Raw genomic sequence first — 20,732 nt, forward strand, 5'->3', positions numbered from 1 at the left:
GAACTGTGCCACCATTTAGAGAGGAAGCCTTTGACTTTTGAGTCCTTGGAGATTTATTACTCACCGGGAGAATGAAGTGTACCTGGACGCACGTCCACTCCTTCAAAAACTTGACAACACTCCCCCACACTACAGTGAGTATGGGTTCTGATTTAGATATGTGCCGCTCTGTTCCTCCTGTCCATGCCTCTCCAGGCTCCACTGCCCAAGGCGTGCTAAGAGCTTTTTACACTTATGCTCAAGAATAACGTTCATTGAAATGCAAACACTGTTTTATAAATACAGAATCTATTAGTTATAGGATTGTTTTATCATCACACACAAAAGGAAAGGAGGAATTTCCAATCGTGTGCTATAAACAATGCGCCTGGGAGGCTGCAGTCTGTAGTCCTGCTTGCTTTGGCGGCAGGCAGGCTGCTCTCTGCAGAGCTGTGTGCTAGGGAAAAGATCCATGCTCCTAGAGGATGGATCAGTCCCCTCAGAAAAGCACTGCACCTCTTGTGGGATCCCACAGCAAAGCAGTTGTTTTGTTTATAGTGTTTCTCCTGCAGGAACAAGCAACAGCTCATAGCTGTGTAGAATGAGATGAAGAAGCTGCAACTGTTTCGACCATTTTCAGCCATTAGGGAGCGCTGGCAGGTCCTGCTCAGGGAAGGTCAGGCCCAGGTCTCTGTAAACTGCTCAGCTCAGGCAGTGGTCAGACACCATGGGGGCTGGGTAAGGGGCCTTGTTGCTTTATTAACATGGGGAGGATTCGGAATTGAAAATTTAAAGACATGTGTTTGTTGGTTCAGGTGGGTGCACTCTGACATCCCAGCAAATGGGAGGGAGAGGGAAGCAGGTTGACACACGTTTGCCAAAGAGCAAAACAACAGAATCAGGGAAGATAAGACTGAGACCTCATTTTAGAGGAGAGGCTCTTATACAAAACAGGCCGTCATGAAAATCCAAAGAACCCAAGTGTCCTCCCAGGCACCGGAACAAAGTAAGATGGCTGGTGGCTTGAACATCTGGATTTGGATTTCTGAGAGTTGTGCCGGCAGGTTCATGGACAAGGTGCTGAAGTCAGCCTTGTCCTCTCCCAGGGGGTTCTGTATCAACGCCGACCTCCTCCCTGTGTGTTCACAACCTCCCTGCCCTACACACACACACACAAATTCATCTTCCTACAACATCAGTCTTATTGTCAATGTATGAACCAGAACTTGGGCTCTACACACTGCCTGTGCTCTTGCCTAGTTGGTACCAAGGTTACAGGTGGTTCTAGCTGTGACAAAATGCCTGCAGGCAAGAACTCACTGACAATGAAGATGTCCTTAGGTGGCTGCTGTGCTGTTTCTGCTGTGTCTCTTGCCTCTGACTCCAGGACTGAGACTGGAATCAGGCACTGCAGGAACCTCTGCATCATCTGCATGACCTCCCTGCTTCCCTGTGATAGTAAATGGATGATCTTTTATTCCTTCATTTGTTTTTCCGGCTTTTGTTTTGGGTGTCTTAAGATAGGATTTCTCTGTGTAGCCTTGGCTATCCTGGATCGAGTTCTTAGCCCAGGCTGTCCTCAACCTCACACAGTTCTGCCAGCCTCAGCCTCCCGAGTGCTGTGATGAAGGTGTGTGTCACCAGAACTGGTTTAAACTGATGATTTTAAGAGTAGAAATAAAATAATGAAAATAGAGAAAGACCAACATAATAACACAACCAAATGAGGAATTACAAAGCAGGAAGTGGATCTGCACAGAAGTGAAAAGTTGTAACTAGGAGTCTGCCCTGGGCTAAGAGAGAGTCTGAGATCCAAAGTTGGCACTGTGGACAATTCAATACCAGCAATCACAAAAGAACAAACTGTGACATTGGCTTCACCAAATGAATAAATAAGATCAACCAGCTGGGTGGTGGTGGAGGAGGCAACATTGGCGGGCGAAGGTGAAGGTACACGCCTTTGATCCCAGCACTTGGGAGGCAGAGGCAGGCAGATTTCAGCGTTTGAGGCCGGCCTGGTCTACAGAGTGAGTTCTAGGACAACCAAGGCTACACTGTCTTGAAAAAACAAACAACAACAACAACAGTAACAACAAAAAACAATGATTAAACCTGAGCAACTCTTTGGTCTGTGGCTGTAAAGCAGTGGTGGAGTAGTTGCTTAGGATTGGAATTCTGTCTGGGCGGTGCGGCAGTGTCGCACGCCTTTAATCCCAGCACTTGGGAGGCAGAGGCAGTTAGATTTCTGAGTTCGAGGCCTGCCTGGTCTATACAGTGAGTTCCAGGACAGCCAGGGCTATACAGAGAAACCCTGTCTCAAAAAACCAAAAAATAATAAAAAAGAAAGAAAGAAACAAAAAAAGGGGGAAAAAAAGGAATGGAACTTTGTATTTGATCCTCAAAACATGAGGAGAAAGGGAGGGGGATGGGAGCGAGCTAGAACAGTGAAGTCTTGATCTGGATCCAACAGGCATGCAGTGAGTGCAGTCGTTCATGAAAATGAGAAACCCACGATGTTGGACACGCTACCCATAAAACTGCAGTTTTGTAGCGCTTTAAAGTAAAACCTGCTGGGAGGGGCCTAGAGCAGCTGATTCTCTATGTGAGTGCTGTTAGGATGCCAGGAATTCAAATCAGCTGGTAATACATCTGGATGGCAGTGGGATTCACCAAGGAATATGTCTATAGAATACAGAGAGTATAGAGTGTGTGTGTATGTCTGTGTGTGTCTCTGTTTGCTTGTGTGTCTGTGTGTATGAGTGTGTGCGCGCATTTGTGAGTGTATACATGTGTGCATGCATGTATGCATGTGCTTGTGAGTGTGAGTGATCGTGCCACCTATCCATATATGGGATTAAAGTCTTTCACCACGTGCTGGAGAGATGGCTCAGTGGTCAAGAGCACTGACTGGTCTTCTACAGGTCCTGAGTTCAATTCCCAACATGTTGACTCACAACCAACTGTAATGGAATCTGATATAAATCATATGTATATATGTATATATATACATATATATGAAATGCATACTACTTAAAAAATTATTCATCACAAAAAGACAGCTAAGCACAAAAGAAAGTAGGAATGTGGAAAAAGAAGCCATAGGCACACAGGAAATGTAGCAAATCATAAAATTACATTTCTTCTTTTCAGTACAGACTTTAGGATGCAAATGAATTAAACTCTATAAATCAAAATCAGAAGTCAGCTGAATGGGTTCTCTTTTTTTTTAGTTTTTAGTTTATGTTCATGGATGTGTGGCAGTGTGTCTGTACATGACAAAGGACAGAGTATGCTCTATACCCTGGGGTAGGTCTTACTATGGACGAATGGATGAACCAGAAAGTGGATGCTGGGAATCCCACCTGTGTCTTCAGCAAGCAAGAGTGCTTTTAACCCCAGGAGCCACCACCCCTGAGTCCCACAGATTATAGGAAAGGTTCTCCACAGAAGCTACAACAGTTCTAAATATTTGTGCATCTAGCAAATGACAAAATATATGAAAAACATTTCAAGAAAACCCGGGAAAACTGAAGGGAAAAACAGACAAGTCTGGAAAAGCAGTTAGAGACGAATATTTTCCTTCAATTCTGTCTCTAAATAACCATATAGGCAAGGAAAGAGAGGGTTTGAACAACAGAGGAACCCAATGTGACAGAAGTGTAGGGATTTTATCCCAGGGCAGTGTGGGGGGCAGGGCAGAGGAGAGGCAAAGGGATCTCTTGAGTTCAACTCCACTCTGTTCTAAGAGGGAATTCCAGGCTAGCCAGGAGCTACCCAAAGAAACCCTGTCTAGAAAAACCAGCCAATCAAACAACCAAAGGAACAAATAAAAACAAAAGAAAATCAATTAACAAACAACCAAGAACCTGCAATGTTAATGAAGGGACTGACCGGATTTTCAGTGTTTCTGAGCAGGAATTGTTTGGATTACAATCCCAACTCTCCAGGAAATGGAATCCGATGTAGGCAGCTGAAGGAGAGCTAGAAATTCAGGTCATTTGTTTACTTCAGAACTCAACCCATGAGAACAGTCACATGGATCAAATCTAGAAGCTATAGGTTACTTGTGTTTGTGTTTGATTTTGTTATTCTGTTTTTATAAAGAATATGTTTTTATTAAGACACTTAACTCTTTCTTTCTTTCTTTCTTTTTTCTTTCCTTTCCTTTTCTTATTCTTTTTCATTTTCTTTTTCTTTCTCTCTTTTTTTTGTTTGTTTTTTGGTTTTTTGGATTTGTTTTTTTTTTTCCAGAGAGGGTTTTTCTGTATAGCTCTGGCTATCCTGAAACTCACTCTGTAGACCAGGCTGGCCTCGAACTCAGAAATCTGCCTGCCTCTGCCTCCCAGAGTGCTGGGATTACAGGCATGCACCACCACCGCCCGGCTTTTTCTTAACTTTATAAAAATATTTTTATATGACCATTGAGGATTTGTACAATATTTTTTTTAAGATTTATTTATTTTATGTGAGTACATTGTCTTTCTCTTCAGACACGCCAGAAGAGGGCATAGGGTTGCATTATAGCCACCATGAGTTTGCAGGGAATTTAAATGAGGACCTGCAGGAAGAACAGGCAGTGTTCTTCACCACTGAACCATCTCTCCAGCGCTGTTTTTGTTTTTTGGGCCACGGCTTTTCTGAGTATCCCTGGCTGTCCCAAACTCGGCTTGCACAGCAGGCTGGCCTTGAACTCACAGACTTCTGTCTGCCTCTCTGCCACTGGGGTGCTCCAATTAAAGGCGTGCACCACAAGGCGTGGCTCTCTAGGTAATTCTTTATGACCTTCCTTCTCAACTTTCACATCTCAAGAAGACCACGGAAACACCCTCAAGGTAAGGGGGGAACAGGCCAGTGCACTTATCCTTACACATATCCGGTGAAATCCAGCAAAGAGACCCCAAGGCAGTTCTCTGCCTCCCCAAAGCTTCAACACTTTAATACAGTTCCTCAGTGGTGACCACCAACCATAACATTATTTCTGTTGCTACTTCATAACTATAATTTTTTCTACTGTAATGAATCGTAATGTAGCAGATATACAGGAATCTGATATGCGACCCTTGTGAAACGGCGGTTCAATCCTCAAGAAGAGTCTCAATACACGCATTAAAAGCCAGATCCCCAAGGCTTCTTGCATGCAAATTCAAAACTCCCGCGGTCTCAAGGGGTTGGTAGGTAGATACTCACTTCACTAGGCTCCTCCCCCGGAGGGGTGTGGTCAACGAAAGACCCCCATAAAAGTCCAAGCCAGTACTTCTGTTCTTCAGAAAGGGTTTCTCGCAGTCTGCCGAGATCACATTAGCTACTGGTTACCATCGGAGTCCACCTCCTGCATCTGCTTGGGTAAGTCTCCAGTCTCAGTGGGAAAGGTTACCAGCCTGGACTGGAAGTTCTCAAGATGGGGAGGTCAGAAATGCTGTACTAAGTCAGAGAGAAGTATCTGAAGACATTCTATAAGGGGCATGTATTTATGTTGAGAGACAAACACAGCCTGTGCTGGAGTCAGTGGGGTGGAATTGTAATAAAAACAATGGTAACCATCACAGCTGTGTTTCAATATGAGATGCAGTTCCAGCTCAGCCCTGAAGCAGGCCTTGAAGGTGTCCTGAATGCCAGGACTCAGGAGCCAGATGAACACCAGTAGGAGAGTATATATGGTGACTAGAACTCAAGTCCCATAATTAAAAATTAAATTTTTAAATTAAAATTTAATTTAAATTAAATTTTATTATAAAATTATAAATTAAAATTTTTTAATTAAATAAAGATTAAATAAATCTTTAATTTTTTAAAAAATTTATTTATTTTATGTATGTGGTGTGGCTGTTTTCAGACACACCAGAAGAGGCCATCAGATTCCATTACAGATGGTTGTGATCCACCATGTGGTTGCTGGGCATTGGACTCAGGACTTCTGAAAGAGCAGTTAGTGCTCCTAACCCCTGAGCCTTCTCTCCAGTCCTGACAACTGTGATTTTTTAAGCCCAGCCTTGTCTATAGAAGGAGTTTCCAGCCAGTTAAGGTCTGTCTCAAAATAAGAAATTTAAAACAATAAAATGAAGCCAGGCATGGTGGCACTTGCCCTAATCCCTGTACTACAGAGGGGAGTCAGAGGCGAAGTGCATCAAGAGCAGCCTGATCCACCTAGTAGACTTCAGGGCAGCCAGGGCTCCTAGACAGACACTGTCTCAAAAAACACTTCAAAATTACATAACTGGCAGGATTTTTTGTTGTTGGTGGTAGTTGTTGAGGTGGTTTTGTTTGTGGGGTTTGTTTGGTTTGGTTTGGTTGATTGGTTTTGTTTTTTGCTTTGTTTGTTTGTTGGTTTTTGGTTATAAGGCCTCTCTTTATAAGAATTCACTCTGTAAACCAGCTTGGCCTAGAACTCACAGAAATACACCTACTTCTGCCTTTCCAGTGCTGAGATCTGTGCCACCAGGCCTGGCCTCTAAAAGTCATAGTTTTAATGGTCCTGTCCAGGTGTTCAGACCCATTTGCATTGCTGAGGGCCTGTAGGTTAGAGACCAGAGCCAGTACTTTTATGAGCACCAGGATTCCTTCCTGGCTTCCCTGTGTCCTCAGATACTGATCCGGTTCTGGCAGATTCTCTTTGGACAAATTAGAGGCATTGCCCTAGAGTGGCTTCCAGCATGGCTGTCTGGGAATGACTCTGGAGTCATGGGACAGGAAGTTTAAGATGCACTTCTGGAGGCAAGCAGTGGTGGCACAGGCCTGTAATCCCAGCACTTGGGAGGCTGAGGCAGGCAGATTTCTGAGTTCGAGGCCAGCCTGGTCTACAGAGTGAGTTCCAGGACAGCCAGGGTTATAGAGAGAAACCCTGTCTCGAAAAAAACAAATCCAAAACACACAAAAAACAAGATTCTCTTCTGATCTGTGTTTTAAAATATTTATCTTTGCTTGTAATATGTATTTATATTATATATATTTTATATATTATATAATTGTCTGAGTTTCTTGCTATGTGAAGATGACTGTATGTGTCTCTGAAGGCCAAAAGAGAGTTAGGTCTCCTTGGCGTGGAGGCTTTTATGAGCCACACATACAAAAACATCCTCAAAATAGCTCTTAACCACTGAGCCATTTGCCCCTTGCGCCATAGAGGTCTGTTGGTTTGGAATATTTATGCTGTATTTTTTGGTTGTCAAGTTTGGTTTTATATTTGTTTGCTTGTTTGCTTGTTTATTTTGGAACTAGGTTTCTTTGTGTAGCTCTGGCTGTCCTGGAACTCACTGTGTAGACCAGGCTAGCTGGAACTCAGAGATCCTCCAGGCGCTGCCTCTGGAGTGCTGGGGTTAAAGGCTTGAGCCACCACCCTTCACTTTACCTTAATCCCCCACACAGCCTGCCCCACCCCAAACTGCCGCCCCTCCCTCATGCTTCTCATAATTTTTTTTAATGTATTCAAACACTTTTGGTTGACAGTGGTGCTGTTTTCCTTTAATCCCAGCACTAGGGAGGCAGAGGCAAGCGAGGCAGATCCCTGAGTTCAAGGCCAGGATGATCAACAGGATCAGTTCCAGGATGGCCAGGGCTAGAGAAACCCTGCCTTGAAAAACAAAACAGATGAAATAAATAATAATAATAAATTAACTTAAAAGTAGTAAAACAACAACATCAAAAACAACAACTAAAAAGTGGTTTACAATATGAATAGCAGGGGTGGTGGTCCACTCTTTCACTCACTCAGCCATCTGGAGGCAGAGACACACAGATCTATGAGTTTGAGTTAAGCCTCTTGGACAGAATGAGTTTCAGGACAGCTAGAGCTCCACAGTGAAGCTCTGTCTCAAAAAAAAAAACCAGTAATAATAAGAAAAACAATAATAATAATTCTTATTATTGTACTTATAATGATAATAATAAATTATAATAACCTGAAATGACAATTTTTCTCCCGCTGTTGCTGGGCCTTTCTGTTTGTTAGTTCGTTTGTTTTGAGATAGGATCTATTTAGTCCTGACTGCTCTGGAACTCCTTGCTCCACATAGACCAGGAAGGCCTGGAACTCACAGCAATGTTTTGGCCTCTGCCTCCCAAGTGCATTCGCCTCCAACTCTCAGCTTGCTCTTGACCTTTGAGACAAGACCTCCCTGTGTGGCTCTGCTAGGACTATCCTAGGGAATCACTTTTCCTCCTTCCCCTCTCCCACTGCACCTCAGGAGGCCAGCATTCTCCTGTGTGGCTCTGTAGAGGACAGATCTCAGGATGGTCTCTTCCCCTGCAGTCCTTCAGGAATCATGTCTGCAGCACACCCAGGTGTTTCTTTCCACTGTCAATCCTGAATCTGAATTACCCATTCATTTGATGATAGACCGACTCCTAGATACATCTCACAGTTTGGTACAGTAAAGCAAGCCCCTGTGTGTCATCCCTGTTTTCTAAGGCAGTTGTGACATTTTAAATTTCTATGTTTCTTTTGGTTTTTCAAGACTGTTTCACTGTAGCCCAGCTTTCCTGAAACTCTGTAAACTAGGCTGGCCTAGAACTCATAGGTCCTCCCTCTGCCTCCTGAGTGCTGGGATTAACAGCGCTAACCACCATCACCATTCTGGCCCTCATTTACAGCTCTAGTGGTATGCAAGAATTCTGCCTCTCTACAGCTCAATAACACTAGTTACTAGTTGGGGGCCCCTCTTTGTAAATACTACCCAGCTGGGTCTGGAGAGATGGCTCAGTGGTTAAGAGCACTGATGGTTCTTCTGAAGGTCCCAGTTCAAATCCCAGCAGCACAGAGTGGCTCACAACCATCTATAATGAGATATGACTCCCTATTCCAGTATATGAAGACAGCTACATTATAATCACATGTAATACATTTTTTAATAAAAAATAAAAATCACTCATCCAATAATTATCTGCTCTCTCTCCTTTCCCTTTCCTATGCTGATACTGGGCCCCCTTTGAACCGCCCTGTTATTAATTCATGTAACTTGAGTGATGTTTGGGGTCCTTGGCCACTGTGTGTGAGCTGTTGCAGTTTGAACCTAGGGCTTCTACCAACAAGCTGTCATGGCTTCCCTAGCCTCCCGTCCTTTGGTGAGATGCTGGGGTTGAATACAGGGCTTCAGTGTGATGTAGGCAATGCTGGCCTACCACTGAGCGACAGTCTCCAACCTTTTAATTTATTCATTTATGGTTGTTGTTATTATTTGAATTTTCCAGAGGAGTTCTCTTTGTGGTCCTGGCTATCCTGGAACAGACGTTGCAGAGACCAATCTCAGGTGCATCTGCCTCCTGAGTGTTGGGACCATGTGGCATGTGACACCACTGCACACCTATTTATTTATTTATTTATTTGGATTTCGTTTTCTTTTTATTTTCTTTTTTTTCTTTTTCTTTTTTTCTTTTCTTTTTCTTTCTTTCTTTCTTTCTTTCTTTCTTTTTTTTTTTTTTTTTTTTTTTTTTTTTTTTTTTTTTGAGACAAGGTTTCTCTGTATAGCTCTGGCTGTCCTGAAACTCACTCTATAGACCAGGCTGGCCTCGAACTCAGAAATTTGCCTGCCTACGTCTCCCAGAATGCTGAGATTACAGGCAATCCAGCCAGCATCTATTTATTTTTAATCACAATCTTTTGAATGTTCTTATTGTTTGTTGGTTTTTTCGTTGGTTTTTAAAAAGGGTTTCTCAGTTGCCCTGTCTGTCCTGGAACTAGCTCCATAGAACACACTGGTGTCAAATTCAGGTATCCCATTCCTTTGTATCTGGGAAAACCCTGGAATAATGCTTGAATGATGTGAAGACATTCTTAGGAGGGTGAACTAGCCACAGACCTGAACTGCCATTGTGGGAACGGTCATTTTGGAGATACCTAACACGTAGTAACAAAAGTAGGAATGCCGCCTGTGTTTTCCATCCTATGGGTCACCTTAGGCTTTTCCTCCATTTCTTAGAGAATCTAGAAAGTTAATGAGCAAGCTCACAAGTGGACGACCTGGTCTTTCTCTTGTAGCACTTGCAAATTTTTTTAAAACAATCGTTTTGCCAGCTACCATAAATCCCATATGGATTGTATAGACACACATATATATTTCCCCAGGATTTTTTTTAAAAAATACATGACAATCTCTCGAGCCTCTCCAACCAATCATTTGCTCTAAATAGCCCAAGTAGACTTTGAACCTACAATCTTCTTGCTTCAACCTTCCAAGTCGCTGGAACTGTAGGACTGTCACCTGAGGTGGTTTCTTCACTGTGTGCCACAGTGCATCTGTGTAGGGCACAGGACAACGTACAAGAACTGGTTTCCTTCTGTCTCTCTGTGGGTTTCAGCTTTGGATGACAGTGCTTTACCCACTTGCCATCCCCCCAGCCTCCTTCCTCCCTTTCCATTTACAAATAGGTTCACCAAGTCTGCTGATCTTTAAAAAAAAAAAAAAAAAACTACCCATTTTTATTTCCGCTGACTTTTCTCTATTGGCTCTGCTCTAATCTTATTTCCTTCCTCCAAACACTTTGGAGTTTATTTTATTCCTATGACCCCAATTGTCAATAACAGGAGCTTGCTGTTTCATGTTTCCCGGCTTTTAATGCATTTTGTAGCCATACAGTAGAGTGTGCCCTAGAAGGAGCAGTTTCTCCTTAAAGCAGCAATAGCCATGACTCCTGTGTCCCTAGTGACTGGTAGAATTGTTACATACTTCCTTCAAAAGCTAATTTACTCATTTAACTGGAACTCTTCTGAAATGTCTAGAGAGCCTCTTTTTGAGTAAGAAAAGATGGTGGGATGGGTTAGCTTGACATCTCTGAGAGGCAGTGTAAGGAACAGGACTTAAGGTGGTGTCGATTGACCTTCTGGTGTTTCTTCCTAGGTATTTACAACTGAAAATCCAGTCACACAAACAGCTTAACTCCATCCTCCAAACATCTGAGGTGCTTCAGGTTGTCCCAAGTCTTCCTGACAAACAAGGAAAGGTTACAAGCTCCAGCTTAGCTCCAGGTTTTGGAGCCTCTCACAGCCCCTGTGAAGGACAGCCAATGCAAGTCAGTCTAGAGTCATGACTTCCTGCAGTTCCACAGTGATGACCTCTGACTATTCTACTATCCCCCAGTCAGTCTCAACAGCACACCCTGCAAAAGTCCTTAATATACCCCTTGCAGAGCCAGCTAAGGCTGGTCCTGTTGGACAAGAAGCTATGCCTGTTGTCCAGATGATCTCCACGGAGGGCTTATACCTGACAGATGTCAATGATAGCTCCAAGTCCTTACTCACTGGATACCAGATGACGGCAGCCATGGAAAACAAGGGGACCATTTCTATTGAAGAGAACAACTCCCTTCATGATAATCAGCTAGCAACTGTTAATGAGGGCCCCATGGTGAACTTCAATGCTGACCAAACCTCATTTGAAGACTGTCCATTCATTTCCTGGGATGACCAAGCCTCCTACGGGGGTCAGATGGTAACTTCCAGTGCTGATCAGATTTACCATGGGCATCAGAATATGGCCTTCAATAGGGAGCAGAATGTCTATAGAAGTCTGGTGACCATTGGCAGTGGTCACCAGACAAACTTTAGGGATCAGATGACAACCTACACTGACCAGAATGTCTACAGAGATAAGATGAGTGGTGATCAGATCTACTATAATGATCAAATGACAGTTCCCAATGGAATCCAGACTCTCCATGGGGGTCAACCAGTGCCCCATGATTCTAACCAGACTCTCTATGGGGGTCAGACAATGCATTTTGATAAGAACCAGACTCTCTATGGGAGTCAGCCAATGCCCCTTGATTCTAACCACATTGTCTATGGGGGTCAACAAATGCCCCATAATTCTAACCAGATTCTCTATGGGGGTCAGAAAATGCCTTTTGATACTTCCCAGACTGTCTATGGGGGTGAAAAAATGCCACATGATTCTAACCAGACTCTCTATGGGGGTCAGACAATACCTCTTGATACTAACCAGTCTCTCTATAGAAATCAAATGAAAATCTCCACTGATGACTTCACCTATGGGACTCTGATGACACTCCCTAAGCGTAACCAAACTTTCTATGGCAGTCAGATGACAACTGCCAATGTTGAGCAGATAGTCTATAGGTTTCAGAAAATGTCCCTCAGTGGTAACCAGGCTCTCCATAGAAGTCAGAAGACCACTCCCAGTGATGAGCCAACCTTTGACGGAAACTCGATGACACCCTGTGATGATAACCAAAGTCTCTATGGAGGTCAAAGGACAATCCACAATGGAGACCAGGCCTTCTATGAGAGTCAGACAATCATTCCCAGCAGTAATGTATCTTACTACAGGGCTCAGAGAACTGGTGTTCAGACTCTCTGTGGAAGTCAGAGGACAACCCCCAGAGATGATCAGACCTTCTACGGATACCATAGGACAACCCTGGATGGTAATCTAACCTTCTGTGGGGGCCAGACAACAACCCCCAATGGTGAGCAGACCTTCCACGACATGCAGATGACCAGGCCCAGTGGGGACCAGACCAGTAATCCAGGATTGATGATGTCCCTTGACAGTAGCCAGATGCCCTATGATGACAGAAGCTTATACCATTCAAACTCACACTTGGACCCAGGACAGCCCTCAGCAAGCTCTTCAAGCTTTCCTGTGCTACCAGGAAATCTCCCAGAGAGGAAGAAGGACCTCAGGACCCAGATCCAAAAGAAAGGGAAGGCCCACATCTGCCCTCAATGTGGAAAGTCTTTTAAAAGTTCAACCTACCTCAAATGCCATAAACTCATTTACACTGGTGAGTGGGGATCTGTCTGTTCATGGTGGTTGGGGGGAAAGTGGCTACACATCTGCCTTTATAAAGTTTGACACTCATTTGAGATTATTGCCACTTTCTGGAGCTCTGCCACTCCAGAAATCTTTTGGGAAGGGTGGCAAGTTTGAAGGTGGATAGAGAGGTTTTATTGATAATCCTGACTGTAGGGGTAGTGTCTCCTGTGCTCCACAGTCTTCTGTGGTGACCTTGGCACTACATGATGGGAACATTGGTGTATCAATTTGTTCCCTTGTGGAGGTTTCTGGCCTCCTTTCCAGAGATGAGTGCTTGCCATGTTGTCTCCCTGGTCATGAACATCCAGGTCCAAGAAATCCTACCACCTGAGCCACCAGGGACAGAGGACTATTGACCATGTTTATTTCAGACTCTGCTTTCCCTCTTTGGGGACTCTCTTCTAGGACCATCTTCCTTGTCACTCACTCCTTCATTGGCTTTCTTGTTCATCCCTTCCTTGCCTCCTCTTTTGCTGTTTTCCTCTTTCTTCCTATCCTTGAAATTCTCCTTCACCCTCCAACTCTTCTTCCTGCCCAGCTGGTCCTTTTACTTCTGGTCCTCCCTGTCCATCTTGTTTAACTTGTGCTCTGACACTCTGGACTCAGGTCCCATCTTCCCCTGACTGTAACGAGTATCTCTTTGTCTCTGATCCAGGGGAAAAGCCCTACAAATGCAAAATCTCGAAATGTACATGGGAATTCAAGCGCTCAGATGAGCTCTCCCGCCACATGAGGACACACACTGGACAAATGGCCTTCGAGTGTGAATTCTGCCCCAAGGCCTACTCACGAAAGGAGCACTTAAAGTTGCATCTAAAACGATGCCACGAGCTGGGCAGTGGTAGCACATGCCTTTAATCATAGCACTTGGGAGGTGGATTTCTGAGTTGGAGGCCAGCCTGGTCTACAGAGTGAGTTCCAGGACAGCCAGGGCTATACAGAGAAACCTTCTCCAAAAAACTAAAAAGAAAGAAAGAAGGAAAGAAAGAAAGAAAGAAAGAAAGAAAGAAAGAAAGAAAGAAAGAAAGAAAGAAAGAAAGAAAGAAAGAAAGAAAGAAAGAAAGAAAGAGAGAGAGAGAGAGAGAGAGAGAGAGAGAGAGAGAGAGGAAGGAAGGAAGGAAGGAAGGAAGGAAGGAAGGAAGGAAGGAAGGAAGGAAGGAAGGAATTAAATGTCTGGGCTGTGCTTAGCTCTGTGGTTCTTGCTGAGGCTGGAGGCCACGTGGATGTGGTCCAGGTTGCAGCTGATTGTAAAAAGTAAGGTTTGGATAAAAGAAGCAAAGAACAGATGTAGGCTGGACCTCCCCTATCTCCAGCACAGATGTGGTAGATGTGTAGCATGGATTCCATGGGGTCCCCAACAAATGGAGTGAGCGATATCTTACAGAGTGTGACAGGAATGCTTGGGATGTGGAGATCTCGGTGTCCTTTAATGGCTTGGCCACTGAGAGTCTGACTATGCTCCATCCAGTTTGTATATGAGCAGTACAAATTCTTTCTCTCTTTAAAGGTCTGGGTGCAGTCCAGTGTGTGGTCTCTTTTATTCATTTATTTGAGGTACTTTGAAAGTATTTTCCACTCAGGACCCTAAAGAGAGGGTCAGACCATAGATGCCTAGTACTACAGTTGCCCAGAGCAACATTTGAGAATCTTGACCAACTTTCTCAATATAGAACCACCTGAATTAGACCCATGAGACTTTGAAATCTTGGCTATCCTGGAACTCACTCTGTAGACCAGGCTGTACTTGAACTCAGAGACCTGCCGGCTTTTGCTTCCTAATAATCAAACACAATGGCATTATTTTAGTGTTCTTTTCAAAGCATGGAATAATATACTATGTTGTGAATATTTTTTTAAAAAAATAAACATCTGTTCCCAATTTGTTGGTTGCTGTTTTGACCTTTTGACAATGTCCTTTGCCTTACAGAAACTTTGTAGTTTTATGAGGTCCCATTTGTCAATTCTTGATCTTAGAGCATAAGCTATTGGTGTTCTGTTGAGGAAAAATTTCCCCTGTGCCCATGTCCTCAAGGGTTTTCCCCAGTTTCTTTTCTGTTAGTTTCAGTGTGTCTGATTTTATGTGAGGTTCTTAATCCACTTGAGCTTAGTACAAGGAGATAAGAATGGATCAATTTGCATTCTTTTGCATGTTGACTTCCAGTTGAACTAGCACCATTTGTTGAAGAGGTTATCTTTTTTCCACTGGATGATTGTACCTCCTTTATCAAAGATCAAGTGACCATAATTCTGTGGGTTCATTTCAATTCTATTCCATTGATCCACTTGCCTGTCATTGTACCAATACCATGCAGTTTTTAACACTATTGCTCTGTAGTAATGTTTGAGGTCTGGGATACTGATTCCCCTAGAATCTTTTACTGTTGAGAATAGTTTTAGCTATCCTGGGATTTTTGTTATTCCAGATAAATTTGATAATTGCTCTTTCTAAGTCTATGAAGAATTGAGTTGGGATTTTGATGGGGATTGCATTGAATCTGTAGATTGCTTTTAGCAAGATGGGCCATTTTTACTATATTAATACTGCCAATCCAAGAGCATGGAAGATTTTTCCATCTTCTGAGGTCTTTGATTTCTTTTTTCAAAGACTTGAAGTTCCTGTCATGCAGATCTTTCACTTGTTTGGTTAGAGTCACACCAAGATACTTTATATTGTTTGTGGCTATTGTGAAGGGTGTCATTTCCCTAATTTCTTTCTCAGCCTGTTTGTCCTTTTAGTATAGGAAGGCTACTGATTTGCTTAAGTTAATTTTATATCCAGCCACTTTGCTGAAGTTGTTTATCATAAGGCCTCTGATGGAAGAGGGCTTATATTCAAGATATATAAAGAACTCAAGAAGGTAGACTCCAGAGAGCCAAATATCCCCCTTAAAATGGGGTACAGAGCTAAACAAAAAATTTTCACCTGAGGAATATCGAATGGCTGAGAAGCACCTAAAGAAATGTTCAATATCCTTAATCATCAGGGAAATGAAAATCAAAACAACCCTGAGATTTACCTCACACCAGTCAGAATGGCTGAGATCAAAAACTCAGGAGAAAACAGGTGCTGGCGAGGATGTAGAGAAAGAGGAACACTCCTCCACTGCTAGTGGGGTTGCAAGCTGGTACTACCACTCTGGTAGTCAGTGGTGGTTCCTCAGAAAACTGGAGTGATCTTCCAGAGGACCCTGCTATACCACTCCTGGGCATATACCCAGAGGATTCCCCAGCATGTAATAAGGATACATGCTCCACTATGTTCATAGCAGCCCTATTTATAATAGCCAGAAGCTGGAAAGAACCCAGATATCCCTCAATGGAGGAATGGATACAGAAAGTATAGTGTGGAGTACTATACAGCCATTAGAAACTATGGAGTACTATACAGCCATTAGGAACTATGGAGTACTATACAGCCATTAGAAACAATGAATTCATGAAATTCTTAGACAAATGGATGGAGCTGGAGAATATCATCCTAAGTAAGGTAACTCAGTCTCAAAAGAACACTCATGGTATGCACTCACTGATAAACAGATATTAGCCTAGAAGTTTGGAATACCCAAGACAATTCACATATCAAATGATGCCCAAGAAGAAGGAAGGAGTGGCCCCTGGTCCTGGAAAGGCTCAGTGCAGCAGTGTAAGGGAATACCAGGACAGGGAAGTGGGAAGGGGTGGATTGGGAAACAGGGGGAGGGAAGAGGGCTTATAGGACTTTCGGGGAGGGGGATCCAGGAAAGGGAAAATCACTTGAAATGTAAATAAAGAATATATCGAATAAAAAAAAAACAAAAACAAAAACAAAAAAATCAGTATAATGCCTGTGCCCAGGATCATGCAACTAGGAATGCAGATGTCCCCCCAGGACAACAGCCTAGGATTCCCTCCACACAGTGAAGGGAGGGGTAAACGCAGTACCACCTCCAGGGTTTTTTCCCCACAGAGGCCAAATGAGGCAGAGAGGAGGAAGCCTCGCCTTACCACTGAATTAAATCAGAGCAGCAGATAGTAGTGGACAAGGTCTGGGGCAGGTTAGGGATGTGGGGACAAGCTCTTGACTGTGCATGGTGGGGAAACAGATGGGCAAACAGGCAGACTGGAAACACCATCATGACAAGGACTATTCGTGCCCGGTGGCTGGGACCCCTTTTTGCCAGAAACAATCTGCAAAATTAGGGTTGTGAGCCGGAGTCTTCCTGAAAAATTCCTTCAGAAAGATGCTGGCTTTGGGAAAACAGATAAACCTGGGGCATCAGGCTCTATGGCTCATGAAGTATCCCTGGGGATAGGGTTAGTCATTCCCAGACAGAAATCAGGCAGGACAGCTGATGATGTTTAGACACCCATCCCCCTTACGACACAGCGATAGGAACTAACTAACCTGACTGTCAGCCTATTGATTGACAAAATTCACTGTGACTTGGGGCAACATTAGAGGACTTATAAGAAACTGAAATTTTTCTAATATCCAAATCCTTGACCTAGGCATTTGCTGGTTTTCTGGTGATAGCTATTTTGCCTCACAGGAGAACTCATCTGGACAATAGGAGTATTACTGGGCTCCTGAGACTTTTATATATTTTTTATTAGATATTTTCTTTATTTACATTTCAAATGCTATCCCCTTTCATTGTTCCCCTCCAAAATCCCCCTACCCTATCCCATCCCCCACCCCCCTGCTCACTAACCCACCCACTCCTGCTTCCCTGACCTGGCATTCCCCTACCCTGGGACAATGAGCATTCATAGGTCCAAGGGCCTCTCCTCTCACTGATGTCTGACCAGGCCATTCTCTGCTACCCATGTGGCTGGGTCCCTCCATGTGTACTCTTTGGTTGGTGGTTAAGTCCCTGGGAGCTCTGGGGTTACTGGTTGGTTCATATTGTTGTTCCTCCTATGGGGCTGTAAACCCCTTCAGCTCCTTGGATCCTTTAACTCCTCCATTGGGGACCCTGTGCTCAGTTCAATGGTTGGCTGAGAGCATTCTTCTCTGTATTTGTCAGGCACTGTCAGGGCCTCTCAGGAGACAGCTATATCAGGCTCCTGTCAGCAAGCACTTGTCATCCACAATAGTGTCTTGGTTTGGTAACTGTATATGCGATGGATCTATTAAATGTGCCTCTGTTGATGCTTCAAAACTAAGCAGACAGGTCCATCAGGACCTAGAAATATTATGTTTCATTTCTGAGGAAAACAACAGGTAGATTCTCTTACAGCAATGGTCCTACAAAATCAAAGAGGCATAAACTTACTTCTGTGAGACAAGGGGACTTTGGCTTTGGGAAAAAAACAAACAAACAAAAAACCCTGTTTCTATCTTAATTGGTCAGGAGTAATTAGAAAAGAAATCCTGCCAAGGTTGGGGAAAACCTCATTTAGAGAAAGCAGCAAAACATCAAATAGATAGCTGGTACTGTGTCTGTTATTTTGGCTCCTCTGACTAAACTACTCCACTGTCAGCACTGACTGGGTCTTTAATTGTCAATAGGATGAGATTAATGATGGGGCCCTTCATCTTAAACTACATTGCCAATTATGTATCAATTCAGTAAAATTAATGGTCCTTAAAACCAAATACACCTCTTTAAAGTAGGATGTGTCCATGATTTGACTCATTCACTAAGCCCATTGGGAAATGTAATAGCCCCACACACACTCTGAGCAGCCTTCTCTGATGGATACCCACGACAGTTTCCAGTGCCACCTTCTGGCCTAGCAGACAGGTTAAGTTCACAGTATAAACCCCAGGGTAGGGGCTCTGCAGTTAAGAACACATGCTACTCTGGAGGATCCAAGCTGAATACTCAGTCAGCTCTGACACTGGGAAACTCACAACTACCTGTAATTCCAGGTCTAGGGGATTGAGTCCAACACCCTGTTCTGCACTCCAGCACTCACACATACATATATCCACACAGAGGCATTCATATGCTCACAATTAAAAGTAAATAGCTCAGCTAGTTGGTGGTTTCACACACCTTTATTACCAACATTTTGGGAGGCAGAGGCAGGAAAGCCTTTGAGTTTGAGGTCAGCCTGTCCTGTTTCAGGACAGCCAGGGCTATACAAAGAAACCCTGTCTCTAAAAAAACCCTGAGTAAACAAAAATAGATAGACGATAGATAGATAGATAGATAGATAGATAGATAGATAGATAGATAGATAGATACTAAAAGTAATACACCCTGTAATGCCCTGGCTTCCAAGCTGCATGAGCTACAGTACAAGTGAGGAACATGCAGTTGAGACCACACCCACTCCAGTTTTTTTGATCTTGGGGAACCAACTCAACAACTCTCAGACGTGTCTGCTGCCCTTGCTGACTGTCTAGAGTAAACTGTTGCACACGGCTGAGGTTTAGCTCAGTTACATACTAGGAGGTAGTATGCAGTGAGCCAACACTGGAGTGCTCACCTCGTATGCTCAAAGCCCTGAGTTTGAGGCACAGCACAGCATTGAACTGCATATGGAGATACACACATGGACTACCATAATTCCAGTACTTGGGAAGAGGAAGCGGGAAGAGCAGACTCTCAAGATCAGCCTGTGGCTCTGCCTAAATTAACCTGTGAATATTAGTTCATTTGTTTCACAGAGCAGGTACGAGTATGCATTATCCCTTGACACGGGCCAGTTAGTAATCTTGACTCCAGTTCTCTTCAGAAGACTAATGCTCTGTCTACAAAGAATAGAGTGGGCAGAAGGTTTAGACCTTAAGGCTCCCCTAGTAGCATCTTTGCCTGTTCTTGGAATTAAGTGATCATCCAGTCTGGAGCTGAACTCTTCCTTTCCACCCTCTACTCTTTAGAGCCCAAGGCCATAACGTTCTCAAATGAGCCAGAAACAGACGGGCTGTGACCCAGGCTGGCTAATCAGCCTGAGGCAACAGTTTATCAAACACATCAAAACTGTTAAGGGATTGCTGAGGCCTTCCGGGAGGAGAAAATGTGCAGGGAAACATGTGCTAAGCTCACTGCTGTCTGCTCTAGAAAGGCGGACCATGAGTCTAAGCCTCTGGTGAAACATCTACTTGCCAATTCTATTGATCTGGAAGTATTGGAGACTGCACAGAGCTCCTCTTCTAGCCAGTGGTGAGTCAGTGGAGGTCAAGGACAGATAGTACACAATCGTTTAGCTGGATGATCCCAACACAATAACCACCAGTTCATTAAAGTGAGAATGTATGAGACAGGCATGGTGGAGCACATCTTTAATCCCAGCACTTGGGAGGCAGAGGCAGGCAGAGCTCTGAGAGGTCAGCCTGGTTCACAGAGGGAATTCCAGCATTACCAGGGCTACACAGAGAAACCCTGTCTTGAAAAACAACAGCAAACAAACAATGGCAACAACACAAAGAAGTTGAGAATACTCGTAGGAGGGAAAGCCATCACCAAAGCCCAAAGATCCCCAAATTAAACTTTATTTCTCCTGTTGAGGCAGTCAGTGCAGACCAAATCCTGTCTCTGACCTAGCTCTCATTCCACCCTCCTCTAAGAACGAAGCAGGTAGACACCAAAGAATACAATAGGCTTAATTGTTGAGGTCTGCCTCGCACCCTCCGCATAGCTATAACATGTCTGCCACTCATTGACACAGAAAAATAACTTTACTCACAGCAGGGTCATGCTGACTACATACCCTGTTATGTTCTGTATATTATGAGGATTTTTAATCTTAAGAACTTCTATAATCATAAACTTCACTTAGGACTCATCAAATTAAAGGCCAATATGAACTGTTATGTCTAAAATGGCTGACCATGAGGCAATGTGTCCAGAATCTGCCTATGTATTCATTTTTGGCTTTGGTGGGTTTTTCCCCCTTTATAAGGTGTACCCGATCAATGTTCCAGGTCATACCTTCAGGGATTAAAATATGAGCTATATCCCTGATGGATCAATCTTAGGATGTGAGTTCAATAAACTATCCTGCCTGACTGAGATCTGTGTTCCTACAGTTTGTGGGGTGATTCCAGAGCAATAG

The 20,732-nt window shown here is 43.7% G+C and overlaps 1 protein-coding gene across 1 annotated transcript in view; it reads left to right on the forward strand.

Annotated features, from left to right (window-relative positions):
* Window positions 1-19,607, forward strand: part of Klf18 (KLF transcription factor 18) — a 32,542-nt gene extending 12,935 nt beyond the window's left edge. The window contains exons 3-6 of the mRNA XM_052175833.1: window positions 5,247-5,322; window positions 11,049-12,714; window positions 13,402-13,587; window positions 19,558-19,607. Coding sequence (XP_052031793.1) covers window positions 5,247-5,322; window positions 11,049-12,714; window positions 13,402-13,587; window positions 19,558-19,607 — 1,978 coding nt within the window. The remainder of the gene's footprint in view (window positions 1-5,246; window positions 5,323-11,048; window positions 12,715-13,401; window positions 13,588-19,557) is intronic.
* Window positions 19,608-20,732: the final 1,125 nt, after the last annotated feature.

Source organism: Apodemus sylvaticus, chromosome 3, assembly GCF_947179515.1.
Source record: "Apodemus sylvaticus chromosome 3, mApoSyl1.1, whole genome shotgun sequence".
Lineage (NCBI taxonomy): Eukaryota > Metazoa > Chordata > Mammalia > Rodentia > Muridae > Apodemus > Apodemus sylvaticus.